This window comes from Anguilla rostrata, chromosome 14 (genome assembly GCF_018555375.3).
Source record: "Anguilla rostrata isolate EN2019 chromosome 14, ASM1855537v3, whole genome shotgun sequence".
NCBI classification, from domain to species: Eukaryota; Metazoa; Chordata; class Actinopteri; order Anguilliformes; family Anguillidae; genus Anguilla; species Anguilla rostrata.
Genome location: NC_057946.1, coordinates 27,756,942 through 27,771,225, shown reverse-complemented (window position 1 = coordinate 27,771,225; position 14,284 = coordinate 27,756,942). Strand labels below are relative to the sequence as shown.

The following is a 14,284-nucleotide window of genomic DNA, read 5'->3' as shown; positions in this document are numbered from 1 at the left end:
TGTGTGTGTGTGCGAGTTTGTGCATGTGTGTATCTGCGCGTGTGTCTGTGTGTGTGTGCGTGAGAAAGCAGGTTGCTGGGTGCGAGGGGAAAAAGCATCACATGGATGAGCTGAATGAGTAGTGAGCGTCCAGACAGAGCTGAGTGAGCAACTGTCACCTGGGTGATCATGTGACAGGGTCTGGGCTGTTCTTCTTTCTCCTCCTCCATTTTTCATTTAGGAAAACGAAACAAAAAGGATTATAAAAACAATCAAATTTATTACAACAAGTCATTTTCAGGCACCTGGGCGTCGAGCAGTCAGTATTAATAGGGCTGCTGATCCGGTATCGCTGTCGTCATCTTTCACCCACCGGAAACAAGAACAGACAGACTGACAGACTCCCCTTTCTCACACTTCAGCATAAGGGCAGGCAGACTGACACCACACCCACCCGCCCCTGCCCCCCCTCCCACGCTGTTTCCCGTCATTGTGACAGCATGAAGGTAAGACATTAATAAACATATTGTCTCCTGGGTCACAGCTCAAGGGACAGACTAAAAGCCAATGTGGCTAAAATTAAAGCTGTGACAGCTGGCATGAATATGACATTACCACAGCATTACTGCACCATTACCACAGCCTCACCGCACCATTACCACAGCCTCACCGCACCAGTACCACAGCCTCACTGCACCAGCACCACAGCCTTTTCGCAGCGTTACCACAGCATTACCGCACCATTACCACAGCCTCACCGCACCAGTACCACAGCCTCACCGCACCAGTACCACAGCATTACCGCACCAGCACCACAGCCTTACCACAGCGTTACCACAGGCTGATTTTTTTTTTCTTCCATAATGTAAACAGAACAAGGTAACAGCTGACATCCCAGGAGTGCATTCTTTAAGTACACTGCAGTTAACTGTTTCTCAAACTGTATGAAAAGTAAATAAAACACAGTTAAATAAATATATATTAAATATATAAATAAATACGAAGCTAATGGTTCTCGGGCCGTTCAGGTCCATTTCCACGAGAGAACACGACATGAAGACGTGTGTAAATAAAATCAGCAAAAGTGAAAACCAGAAATATGAAAGAAGAGTCTCTAGGCGTGACCAAACAGAGAAATCCTAACCCGCGCTCTCTCTCTCTCCGGGACCCGTGCCGTCCCTCCCTCAGGAGGTTCTGGCTCTGGCCCCCCTGATCGACCTCCCTTTCCTGCTGACACACGTTTGGCCATTTAACTTCAGGTCCTTCAGTTCCTGCCACACGTGAGACAGGAAGTCCCTATGATTGGTCAGGACCGCGCAGCCGTAGATCTTCTGCTGGAAGGTGTTTCGGGCGGGGCCCGGGGCGGGGCCCGGGGCGGGGCCACGGCCAGGTCCGGCCACCTCTGGGGGCTCGTTGGGGTGCAGAGTTTGCAGGAGCCTGCGGACGCTGGCGTCCAGGTTGGCGATCTGGTCCTGGGCCTCCAGGAGCTCCTTCAGCAGCGGGTTCTCGGAATCCTGCAGGTTCTTCTGTTCCTCCGTCACCACGGCGATGTGCTGCCGGAACAGGCCCAGCGTGGTGTGAACGCTGCGCAGACGTTCCAGCGTTCCGTATCCGGTGATCTCCGCCCTCGGAACCTCCTTCACCGACAGCTTGCAGAACATCTCAGAGAAGTCCCCCTGACTGCTCATCTGGAGTAACCATGGAAACAATCACCCTGTCATTGTTTTCTGTTTCGAATGCTCTATATATATGTGCACAATGCAGTCATCTGACCAGTCCAGAAGAATTATCAAACTTTTCTTTGGACATATTTTTCAGTGTTTTATAACAGACTCTTGTCTGTTTCATAACATGAAATAACATAATGATGAGAACAGGCCATTCAGCTCAACAATGCTTGCCATTTTCCTGACTAAATTAATGCTCTGATTAATTACAGAATCAACAGTATCTAACTCTGTATCAAGCCTAGTCTTGAAAATCCCCAAAGTTTTGGCCTCTACTACGTGACCAGACGGGCTATTCCGCACATTGGCTACTCTCTGCATGAAAAAGTTTTTCCTAAAGTCCTCACGGAATTTACCTTTTACTCATTTCCATTTGTAATCCCTCGTTCTAGTAACGGGAATTTCTTTTCTGCTTGACTGATATTCCTGCGCTTCCCGCTCAGAGCGATAAGTACGTGTGTTGTGTACTCACATATGTAGTTCGGAGATCCTCGGCCTGTTTCTCCATCAGTCTGGAGAGCCGCGTGCTCTTGTGTAGGAGGCAGGCGCATTCTCCCTCCACCTGACACCTCTGGGACCCCTCTGCACTCAGCACCAACACCAGCGACAGCCACGCTGCAGAGACAAAGAGAACAACTCTTGATTTAAACTCCCCTGAAATATTTCTATTAACACCATACTCAGCAGTACTCAACATTTGCACCGTCATACAGTCTTACTATGAACATTATACTCTGTCCTGCTGAGTAGGACATTTATACGGTCATGCAGTCTTACTATAAACACTCTGATATATACTGCTCAACATTTGAGTCCTCAGCTCTTAATTCAGAATCAATATATATTTAGTACCATTAGTAATGCAATATCATCAGTAATGCAAGTCAGTTTACAGTATCCATACACTTGAATCACAGTTAATTTCATGACAACGATGATTGCTGCCTTCAAAAATACCAAGACAGTGGAACAGCCACAGGCATCTAACCTCAAAACACCAAATCGAATAAGGGTGAGAGGTCATGCTTCATACCGTTAAGCAAAAGGTCTAGTCATGATGTTCCGACAAGCATACACTTGCAAACTCACAAACACACACACATACAGTACTCATATACACACACAGTCACACACACATAGAAACACATGTGCTTCAATGCGGCCACATACACGTGTAATCACAAACGCACACAGTCGCTTACACACAAGCTCACAAACTCAAGCATGTACACACATTCATACGCTCGCAGTTTACAGATGCTGTAATGCCCTCCTAAGCGAACGAGGAGCCCAAAGTATTTACCCAGAGCAGGTGGATTCCATGCATGCGAGAGAGCCATTTCTGATGTGGCTTAGCCGTGTGCTGTTATACCGGCTAACTCATGATCGGCTGTCTGAAATACTTTTTAAAGACAGACCGCAAATTTGTCATGAGGAAATGACGTGTGAGTGAGGCAAGACTTTCTCAGAAATCTTTTTTTTTCATTCTTTTTAGGTGACATAGATAACCCCCCTCCCACACACGCTTACACACTCACACACGCACCTGAATACACACACACATGCACACACACACGCACATGCACAAACACGCATCCATGTACACATATTATACGGTTCCTGCCCTGTATCATCACACCATACGAAATCAGTACAAGGATACTGTGCCCCACACATCCCCAGCTGAACACCATAGAGTGTTACTGCACTCCTGTAAACTTTAGGGTGCTACTGCCTGAGCAGATAGGTGTGGCGCTTTCATGGAATAACTGCCTAGCCGCTGGAGGACCAGAATGTGTCCGATTACCAACTTGAAGCAGCAATTTAACGTATACATGTTCAGCTCTGCTTACCACGAGGGTTACATTTTTTTTTTTTTAATACTGAACATGGGTCGTGTAAGGACCTGTTGGAGCACGGTCACGGCCGCTGTAAGGGTACAGACCGCACAGCCCCGCTCCGAGCCTGGCAGGAAGCGCCCGTCGTACTGGAAGCAGGAAGTCTGTTTCTCAACAGCCCCGCGTGGCATGGGAGGGGCACCATTGCTACAGAGCGGCCAGACACACACGCGCGTCACCGTGACTGCCTCGGCCGTTCCTCCAGCCTCACACGTTCGTCAAAAGGCCTGCCGATATTTAGCAACACCTCCAAAAATACTAACCTAGTCGGGCGAGTTGACCTTCTTGAGAGAAATGTGGAAGCAGAGCAGAGGGCTGTGAAACAGTCGGCTGACCTCTGGCACAGCTTAGAGCCCAAAGCTGTATATAAACGTCACTGCATTTACTGTACACCAGACTGTAGAAGTGTGCACCAAAGACTTCTGCCCGGAATAAAAGCGTTTTTCTTATTCAACTTTGACACGTTTTTTTTTTTTTTTGCTTGATATAGACGGACTCTCCCTATCCTTATGCAATGTCCATCTAATGATAATCCTGTCCCTGCCATGACCCATGCATCATACATCAGCATCACATTTGCTGTTGTATCCAAGGATGACGTTTTTGAAGGGAGAGTCAAAGGGTCAGAAAGCCTGCTGTCAAGGGAGGCACGGTATCAGGCCCTGCTTTGTAAAAATATAGTCTTTTACTCTAATACAGTTATTCTTAACAAATAAAAAAACTTGAGTAATACAATTTTGTCTCAAAAACATTGGTGTCAAAAGTACATATATGCCTAAACAGTCCTTTAAATACAAAGTGAAGTCCGCAATAAAGTTTTACTTATTTAAGCTCATCTCAGTCTTATGAAACTGCATTGCACTACGGTAGGGGTTTTTGATTGGCTTTCATCCAGGGACACGCACCTTAGGTTGAAAGGCATCTCTGGGACCCCCATCATAAGTTAAAAAGGGTTATATTAAAAAAAAAAAAAAAAAAGGTTTTATAAAGATCACAGAGCTGGGGGTTGGCATTGTGGGGAGTTGTGTGATCAGGAATCTCACTGGGAATAGGCCTTTCACATGGAAGCAGAGCAACCCAAAAGTTTACAAATAGTAACTTAGCAACATTTCCAACAGGGAGGGTATTTCACAAAGCAAGCTAACTCAGTAAACCAGGCTTGTTTTGCTTTGCCTGACTTAAAGGGGAATTCCACCATAGAATCAACTTCTATTTGTAGAAGTGTAACTACCCTCCATATTAAAATGAGCTCTCAGCCAACTGTCTACCTTTAGTGAGTGCAGAGATATAGTCCCAAACTACTGTGCGTGCTCCAGGTACCTGCTCTACTAAAGACTACAAAGGGGCGGGCACTTAGAGTCTTTTGGCGGGTGTCAGTCACAGGCTGCCACTGCTACTGAATAAATACGGACTGGGCATATACTACTTGGCCTGGAGAGAGGCTAACCTTAATCGCTAGCAAGCTAGCCATTAAAGAAAGGTAAAAAAAAACTGCTTAATTTCTACTGAAAAGATATTCAATATTTGGTGGTCACAATAAATATGTGAAGAACAGATGTTTTTATCGAATACCGGTGGTGAGAAAGAAAGGGGGAGAGGAGATGAGGGCGTGAAAACATTCCCTCATTCGAGAGCTAAAACGGATATTCGCCACACCCCTGCATTTCAACGAATTATCGGACAAAAATAACACACTTATCTCGTGGCCATTCATTGAGGTTTTTCATTGCTATTCTCAATACTACGTCAATAGGAAACAACCTGCTTGACTAATCATTTTAGAAGAATAAAGGCAGAAGTAGCCTATGTGCGTCTGAGAGATCAATTTGCATACCAGTTCGACTGTCAGTTAAAAATGAAATGTTTTCATGTCAGGGGTGTTAGTCACTTCATGTGCAGTCACATTGTCAACAATGTCAAGTTTGGGTCAGTTATTCACATTGTCATTCTATCGCAAGGCTTATAAGATCAAGAATAGTACATGACTTCAGCTGGATTGATATGTGCAGTTAACCCATTGCATGACAGAAAGATTCACTTTACAGTAAACATAGCATATTATTCAGCCCCATTCTTTGGCTGAGATGGGAATTTCTGTGACTGCCTTCTCTTGGTTTGCTTCCTATCTAGCAGATAGGTCCTACCAGGTCAGCTGGATGGGATCTGTCAATGCAGTTCATCCCCTTGTTATAGAGAACAGGTATCTGTACTAGTGCCTCTGCTGTTCTCCATTTACACCAAATCTCTTGGTTCAGTCACTAATTCACATGGATACTCTTATCACTGTTATGCTGATAATATACAACCCTTATTCGCTTTCCCTCCCTCTGCCACACAGGTTAATGAGAGGGTATCTGCCTGCCTGGCTGACATCTCAACCTGGATGGCCAAGCATAAATAAATCAATTAAGAAAAAATGATCAAAATATGAAAAAAATGGGACTATGATATCATTGTTTAATGTTTTATCTCTAGGTCTAGGCAACTAGTTACCTGTTATTCGCAGTTTTTGCATGCTCTGAACTAGGCCATAACCAGTTAAGGCAATTAGGATCCAGTCTTTTATCCCTCTTTAAACTATAACAGCCAAAGCCTATTGTCAGATCAACCATGGCACATTAATCCATCGATGACCCTGTTGATGTTACCTGGACTACCTTGGATCTATGTTAATGTAGCCAGTGGTACCCGTATGTTAGGTGCGCGTTAGGTGTGCAACAGGTGAGCCTCTACCTGAATTCTTCAGCCTTGGGTCCTCACCTTTGTTCCCGGTGTTTGTTGGGGGACATCACTCGTGTCTTGAAGCCGGTATAAATAATCCTTGCTTTGCATTACATGTAAGTTTGCAATATGTGACATTGCTATTATAAATCGTCAGTTCTTTTTTACATGTTATGTGCCAGCGAGTTTGATTACCGGAGTTCGGCGTGAAATGCCACGGTGTCGCGTTGTATGCTGCGTGTAAACACTAACTCTACTGAGTTAGGCTGGAGTATTAGTTTTACCGACAATTGCGCACCCAAGAAGAAAGAAGTTTTGGATTTGTAACTTTATATTATGTGTCCAATTTATACAGATAAGCGAAGTCAACAAACCAGTCCCGTTGGTAACGCAGATTTTTCTGTCCATTGGTATGCCTTGTACATGCTCTCGCATTGCACTTTATGTAATCACATTTCGTTTTCCTTTATAAGCGTAAAACCGTAGTGTTTTTTTGTGTTCACTGCATAGTTGTGAGGGTCGCAAATCATACGCATGACGAGAGATTCCAGCTGCGTATTAACACTGGTATCTCATTAAACCACGTTTTCAACGTACAAAAATTACAAGTTACTCTCACTTGCAAAGCACTGTCTAATAATTCATTCAAACGGGCTAAATCTAGGCCTGCCATTGAAAGTATTGATATCAAAATGACGCCAAGTTACTGTAATACAAACAATACAGACTATCTTGCCTCAGAAATTAAAGAAGCTGTATTCCAAAGCAATGCCACCCAATGTCTCCTAAATTGTTTGAAGTCACTTTTAACTTTACCTCACCTGAGTGCTATATTCAGCTGTGAGTGGTGCATAGTTTGGAGTGAATCGCAGTGTATAACTTGGGCGTGCAGCCCCTTTTTCTCCATAGGAGTGCCCTTGGTATCTGAACTCTTCTGTGTGTGTCGCATATGCTTGAAGCGGGTTGCAGTGCATATTTTCCGAGTCAGTCTTATCCCAATTTAACTAAAGAACATATGGGCCGTATAACTTTGCTATTCTATACTGTTTAAACCACCAAGTTAATGGTACTCGCAACACTGCAATCTACTTTATTATCAGAATGGCCTTACCTGTATTGAGTACATACGTCCATACATAAATTATTTTGTTGAGAATGGTTTGGAAGATCTTGACTGGCCTGCACAAAGCCCTGACCTCAGCCAGTGCCAGCATGGGGCCTACTCCCGAATGAAGGGCTGCATTGAGGTGGCATTTTTGACAGTTGAAATCCTGGTTTCACTGCTTACGCCATCTCAGGGTGGTCCCCAACAGGGCCTCTGCCTGCGCTGTCCTCCACACCATTGCCCGTTTTAAGGAAGGAGAGGCCCTGTGCAGTGATCAATGAGAAGGAGCGCTGGGATATGCACCCATTTGGGCATGACATCAGCGAACTCATATGAGTGACTCATACAACTGTTATTACTTTGGATAATTAGGAACTACTTCAGTATCTACTTTTTGTGTCGATTTTTTTTCCCCCCCATTATTTAGACAATTGGACTAAGTAATGACATTCACAAATGAGTCAGTCATTTTAATTCAGTCACCTTCAGTTGCCTGTGAGTGGGAAATGCAATTAAAATAGGCTGCAAAACGTAAAGCACTGGCTCTGCATTGATTCTTAGAACTTACTTTTTTTTTTTTTAATTTCCAGCTTCAGCTTCCTCATTGTGGTGTCGGTATGCACTCTTGGAGCAGGCAGCCCTTAAAAGGTCAGAACGCAGGCAGCCACATGTACAGTTGGGCTTAAGTGGTTACACACATCTGCATTCTGACAAGACAATATAGAATAACACTATACTCACAAGATCCAGCATTTCCAGCTGTTTTAAGAAGCCTGCAACCCCAGCCTTCCCCCACACCGAGCAGCTTGTGCTGCAGCACAGTGCCAGCAACCTATTGGTGGAGGGCATCCTTGGGGGGTTATATAAGTGCTTGGTGCAGTTCATCCTTCATTACCTCTATGAAAACCCTTTTGGAATTTCCCCCAGGTTAATTCAACCCCCACCCCACCTCTCAAACCGAGGTTTATTTTGATGAGGGTAGTGCTCATCGAAAATAAATGTTTACAATCCTGAATAATAACAGTTTATTTATACAGGACTGGGACCCCGGCAGCCACCAGGAGGGGAACCAGTTCGACTGGTGGTGCTACTCGGGGGAGGATATTTGCGATAAAAACATTTATTTGCGATTATATAAATATCGCCGGTGTGAAACCCTCTTGCAAATTTATATCAAATTTTCATGCGACTGCATAGAAACGTTCCTGCCGAAATCGAGCATCCGTGTAACAGCGAGCCTTTAGCCTGGGAGTTTCCTCTGCAGTAAACGCACTTCGCGCAACATACCCAGAAATAATTGCATTAACAGTAGTCACAAAGCCAACTTCATTGCAGTCGTTTAAATGAACGCAGATACACAAAACACGATGCAAAAACAAAATGAATGACGTAATTGCTTGAAGACATTATTGCACGGCCAGTAAACTTACAACAGAGTTCCACATGCACAGATCAGGGGGAAGGCGCATATAAAATTATGGTGTTTTTAAACAAGATGTTTTTCCAGTTAATTTCTAAATTAATTCTTAAGTCCTTTGAAGTCCCTTTGAGATAAAAATCTCTGTTCCAAGAGAGTGTTTACCTTGTGCGTGGCCAGGAAGTCAGATGAACGCACTGTTGATTGCAACATACACTTTCCTGATTGCTCGGCATAGTGTGTCTTTGCTCATATTTTAATTCTGTGGCTTTGATGGTTCCCATTTCTCAACGGCACATACAAATGTGCTGGTGCGTGAAAGCAGAGCACAATATACAACGTCTGTGTCTCCGTTAGGGCCCTGCTTTGCTCAAAGTTGGCAATGTGAACTCCTATTGATCAGTGGAGATAAATGAAAGTCTTGGTTGGTTTAGCAGTAGGTATGTGGTCATTTTCCTGCTGCAAGGAGAAGTGCCGTTCAATGAGTTTGGAGGCATTTGGTTGGATCTGGGCAGACGTTTCTATACATTTCAGAATTCATCCTGCTGCTGCCATGAACAGTCATATCATCAATGAAGGCCAGTGAGCCAGTTCTAGTGGCGGCTATATATGCCCAAGCCATAACACTACTGTGCCTCTACCATGTTTCATAGATTAGAGTGGTGCTTTGGATGATGAGCAGTTCCTTTCTTACCCCATCCTTTCCTCTCCATCACTTCATTAATTTGATGTGTTTTGGTAATCATCTCATCTGTCCATAAGAACTCTACAGTTTTTTTAAAATGTGCTTTTTAGCAAACTCAAACCTAGCTGTTCTGTTCTTGAGGCTTTCCAGTGATTTACATCTTGCGGTGAACCCTCTGAGGTCATGCTGGTGTCATCTTCTCTTTGCGGTAGTTTTTGACGCATCTATACCTGCATCCTGGAGAGTGTTCTTGGTCTGTTCGACAGTTGAACGGTGGTTTTTCTTCACAACTGAAGGTATTCATCCCCTACAGTGGCTTTCCTTGGTCTACCAGGTTGTTTGCTATTGCTAAGCTCACCAGTATGTCTTGTGTCTTAACAATATATCAGAATGTTGCTTTTGACACATCCAATGTTCTGATCGATTTATGCAGATTTTCCAGCCTCATGGTGGCCTGCTTTACTGGCATTGACAGTAAACATTGACACTTTGGTCCTCATGTTGAGCAACAACAGTAACGGATTACAAATGCAAATCCCACCCCTAGAATCAAGACCTTTTGTTAGCTTACTTGTGCATGAACTAATGATACAACGACACAGCTGGCCAAGAAACAGCTGAACAGCCAATTGTCTGATTACTTTTGGTACCCTTAAATTTGGGGACAAAATTGCATACTTTATTGATTTTATTAGTAAAAAGAAGATAACGTCTTCCAGGGAACAAACTTAAACGTAACATATTTCTATAAAATTTAAAGCACAATTACCATTTATTTGCTGAATTCAACATGGTGAAAAAATAGTCAATGTGCTATGTGCAGAAGTTTAGGAACCCTGTCAGTCAGTATTTAGTAACACTTTACAGTATTTGGCAGAAATTACAGCTTCCAAACCATTCTATTATTACGTCTACATGGATGCTTCAATTTCTTCACTGATTCTGGGACACTAGCTTCTAGGATTTAGCTGAATCCATTCTTCCTTCCACCTGCACAGCGTTTCCTGTGCCACAGACAGTACTGTGTTCCAAACTGTCTTTGGCTTATCAAAGTGTTGTGTTGCATAATTCATGCATTGACCTTTTCATAAGATTGCCGGAAAGGTTTCATTCTGACTAATCTCCCGTGCAGATTATTTTTTGTGCAAACAGCCCTGTGCAGTGGGCCGTTACACTGGTGTCATGGGACCTCAGGCCTTCTGCAGTGGTATGCGGGGTTTTTCATTGCCTACCTGACCAGTCTGCAAGCAGTTCTGTCAGATTTCGCTTGCCTCGATTTTACCGGTTCCCCTTAACTTCCATTTCTTAGTGATGTTTCTGACTCTGTAAAATTCCAAGCTTCTTATAGCCTTGCACTGCTTTTGGAAGAGTACATTTTCAAGTCCTCAGGCAGCTGCGTAGAGGGGCCTGTGGTTGTTGAGAGTAAGCACAACACCCTGAGAGGTTAGAAAGGTCTAAGTATTTATTAAGCTCTGGATTTTTCTTCACCTGGCTTAATTTCAGGCCTAGTGTTTAGAGATCTTTAAGAAGTATTAATGGATCAACTGGGAAGGTGCCTAAACTTTTGCACATGACACATTCACTGTCTTATTTTTTCAAAGTTTTAAGTTAAGCAAATGAGAAATAGTTGCACATCAAATTTTTCAAAATTGTGTCCTGATTAAGGTTGTACCCTGCAGAGGTTGTGTTAACTTCTTTTCACTTTGAGAAGCAATTTGACCGGGGTGCCCAAACTTTTGCATACCACTTTATATTGGCACCTTCACTGAGATATGTTGCAATTTCCCACATTTGGAATATATTTTGTACTTTATTAATCCTTTGATGGAATTAACCAAAATAACCCATTTTCAATGTAAGAATTTAGCTTGAGTATTGGTGCCTGTGTGATTAGTACCTTCTGCGACATCCCCTGACTAAGATGGTGGCACTGAGCCCTTGTCTGTAGTGTTTAATGCAAAGGCAACTTTAGGTCAAGAATGTTACAGTATGTCTAGTGTGATTTTGCAACTTCAGGATTGTATGTGCATGGAGCCAATGAGCACATTCAAAAGGAGAGAGACATGTCGACAGGGTTCACTGAGGAGCATTAAAGAAAACCCAAAAGATTAGTTTCCTCAAATATTCATTGGATTACCTGCCTAGCCTTTATGAAAATGAAAAGATTTTTAAGCTCTATAAGAGAAATATCCTTGTCCAGCTTCTCCCAACTTATGAAATCAAGACTGATTTACTGTGGAGGTCACTCCATTGCATTGCAGACCTGGGTCAAATATGTATTTGTTTTGGATTCAAATATTTTCTATGCTTTACTGATCCTGTCTGGTGTATTGGAACCAATGAAACACTCTCAAGTGCAAACCCCACCTTCTGGTCCTATTGACAGGCTCAATTACACCAGGTAAGATTAATAGAGCACAGAAAAGTATTTGAATCCAAAACAGATATGTACTTGACCCAGTTCTGGTGCATTGTTACCGTAAAGCTGACTGTAGCCCCTGAACGCGTGGCTGACAGGATGTCCTGGGGTGGGTTGATGAGCGATAGGATGGGCCTACAGCTTCAATGGGATGACCTGTGTTAACCAGAACACTTCAGCTGCTTTTATTGACCTCGTATTTACGTATGCCACCCTGTAACCCTTATGACTGCTTAGGTTCAGCAGACTGACATGAGAAGTGTGCAGGGTGCCATGGCTGCTTAGCTTTGCCGCTTGGTTTACCAGCATTCATGCGGTCAACTGCAGATAACGGCACTCTTATTCAGGCCAAAGGTGGGTGCCAGTCACATGCCCCCTCCTGCTTCAGACAGCTAACATTACGTGACCTCATTTCATCAGGGCATTAACCTTTCAAAAAAGAAAATGGCAATTGTTTTCAACCGACCAAAAGATGACATGAAATCCACATGAAGATAATGATACGATCAGAGGTGCTCTCAAAAATCCTATGTCAACGGAAAAATCTATTTCTGATTAGCTAGGATAATGTGCTGATAATTGGCCCGTTAAAAAAGGTTTCGCTTCCTGTTTCAGATGTGTGATGAGATTTGTGTGGAGTTGAACAGAAGCAAGGGGATGGGGACGCACATCTACTCTGAGCTCAGTGTGTCTGAAAGACTGCACCCCAACCCCCCACCCCCCCTGCCCCCCCCCCCCCCCCCCCAGAGAGCTCGGCGCACAGGATACCTGGGGAAAAGTGCAGGGGAACTCAGGTGGCCGCACATGCTTTTGGTGTGGTGTAGCCCCGGTGCTTTCCGGCGTGCCACTGTCCCGTGCACCCCTGGGCTTCTCAGAAGCTGCGGCTCGGTTCTCGCCGAGCGTGGCCCGCTTGCGAGAAAGCCCCGGTGGCGGAGCTTCGCGGGAGCTTAGGATTGGCGGGAGGACCGGGTACCGCCGAAAAACACGATGCCACCACACATCCTGCCTTCGCTTTCATTTTAAGCCCCCGACGCAGTCAGAGCAAGCAGCCCTCAGACCACAGAATTCTTCAGAAAAGTGAAACTGAATGTGCGATGCGTGCACGACAGCTCCCCAGCTCAAATGAAATGCATGAATGTGTTCTGAAAATACCGTTTAATAACATAACGTGACGTGACAGAAAATGTACCGAGCTGTTTTATTGACAGTGAATTAAACTCTCAGGTTTTTATGCACCGTAGAGAAAGGGGTAATGATTCACTCGTTGTATAATGTGAACAGGATCCACTGGAGCGCTGCTAGCATTGAAGTGAACTCTGATAGAAGCGAGAGCTGTGCAGCTTGAATAGCCATCGATGGCATCAGTACTGCAGAGGAAATGCGTACGGGGTTTCGGAAGGAAAGTCCCGCTTTTCTAACGAATTCTAACGAATTGCCAGTTCAGCTGAGGAAGCATCTCTGATCAGATCCTGCTGAAAAGCACATAAACTTCAAAAAGGTAAAAACAAGTTTTGATGAGGTTCATTAAAAAAAAAAAAAAAAAAAAAAAAAACCCATACTACATAGTCCTACAGAACTCAAAAAACTTGTAAGTAAAATGCTCCATGTAAATGACAGAACCAGTGTCATAAACCTCTTGTTATTTCTGGTACTTCACATAATGCAATGAGTTACCCATCATGTAGGCAAGACAACAACAGGAGGCTGTTCAACTCTCCCTGCTGTACAGCAGCGAAAGGGGCGCCCTTTATAAACTTGAAGTCCCGAGCGTAGTGTAACGGTTAGGGTAGAGGGCTTGCAGAGCCCTCGACACACTAATTAGTGTCCACATCAATGTTTACGTTTAAAGACACATCTACCTCAAAATATGTAGTTCCTTCGATGCAGAAACTTCTGAGGTCCAGGTAACGGTTGCAATTGATCTGTCAATCTATGATCCAGTGGCATTATTCTGAGTGTGGCTCGGGGAAGCTGAGTCATTGTACGAGCGCTCGTGAACTTCTCGCCCTTGTCTCTTTTAAGAAGGAAATATGATTTTTGCACAACTTGTAGATTGTAGATGTGGTCAGTGTGACATACAGGATCCACAAACACCATTACATAAGGCGTGGATTCCCGCTTACCTTCAAATTTCCCACATCCGCGGTCGTTTTGCTTCACCAGCGAAAACTTCATCACCCCGCACAATGCAATGTCCCATAGTTTTTCTGTTATGCTGTTCAGATAGACGCAGCTGGCTGAAAACAGGGTTGACCTGAACGATGGTTACAGTCTCCTTCAGGTCATCTCTCATCCACTTAACATACTTGTCGTAATCGGTGATGCCATACTGT

At 44.0% G+C, this 14,284-nt stretch overlaps 1 protein-coding gene and 1 long non-coding RNA gene across 4 annotated transcripts; one reads left to right on the top strand and one right to left on the bottom strand.

The window, feature by feature from the left end:
* Window positions 1–239: 239 nt before the first annotated feature.
* On the bottom strand, window positions 240–6,709 carry m17 (IL-6 subfamily cytokine M17). 2 transcript variants are annotated; one of them, XM_064308398.1, is made up of 3 exons: window positions 6,365–6,709; window positions 2,179–2,321; window positions 240–1,667 (listed from the first exon to the last, which is right to left on the bottom strand). In XM_064308398.1, exons 2-3 carry the CDS (start codon window positions 2,212–2,214, stop codon window positions 1,164–1,166), a joined length of 540 nt encoding a protein of 179 aa, XP_064164468.1. In that variant the 5' UTR covers window positions 2,215–2,321; window positions 6,365–6,709; the 3' UTR covers window positions 240–1,163. The 2 variants fall into 2 exon arrangements, with proteins under 2 accessions (XP_064164468.1, XP_064164467.1); XM_064308397.1 differs by lacking the exon at window positions 6,365–6,709 and adding an exon at window positions 3,010–3,132.
* LOC135239606 (uncharacterized) lies at window positions 6,306–14,204 on the top strand. 2 transcript variants are annotated; one of them, XR_010325423.1, is made up of 4 exons: window positions 6,306–6,441; window positions 8,021–8,078; window positions 9,745–9,828; window positions 12,567–14,204. It is a non-coding gene; the product is annotated as an uncharacterized LOC135239606 (long non-coding RNA). The 2 variants fall into 2 exon arrangements; XR_010325422.1 differs by lacking the exon at window positions 9,745–9,828.
* Window positions 14,205–14,284: the final 80 nt, after the last annotated feature.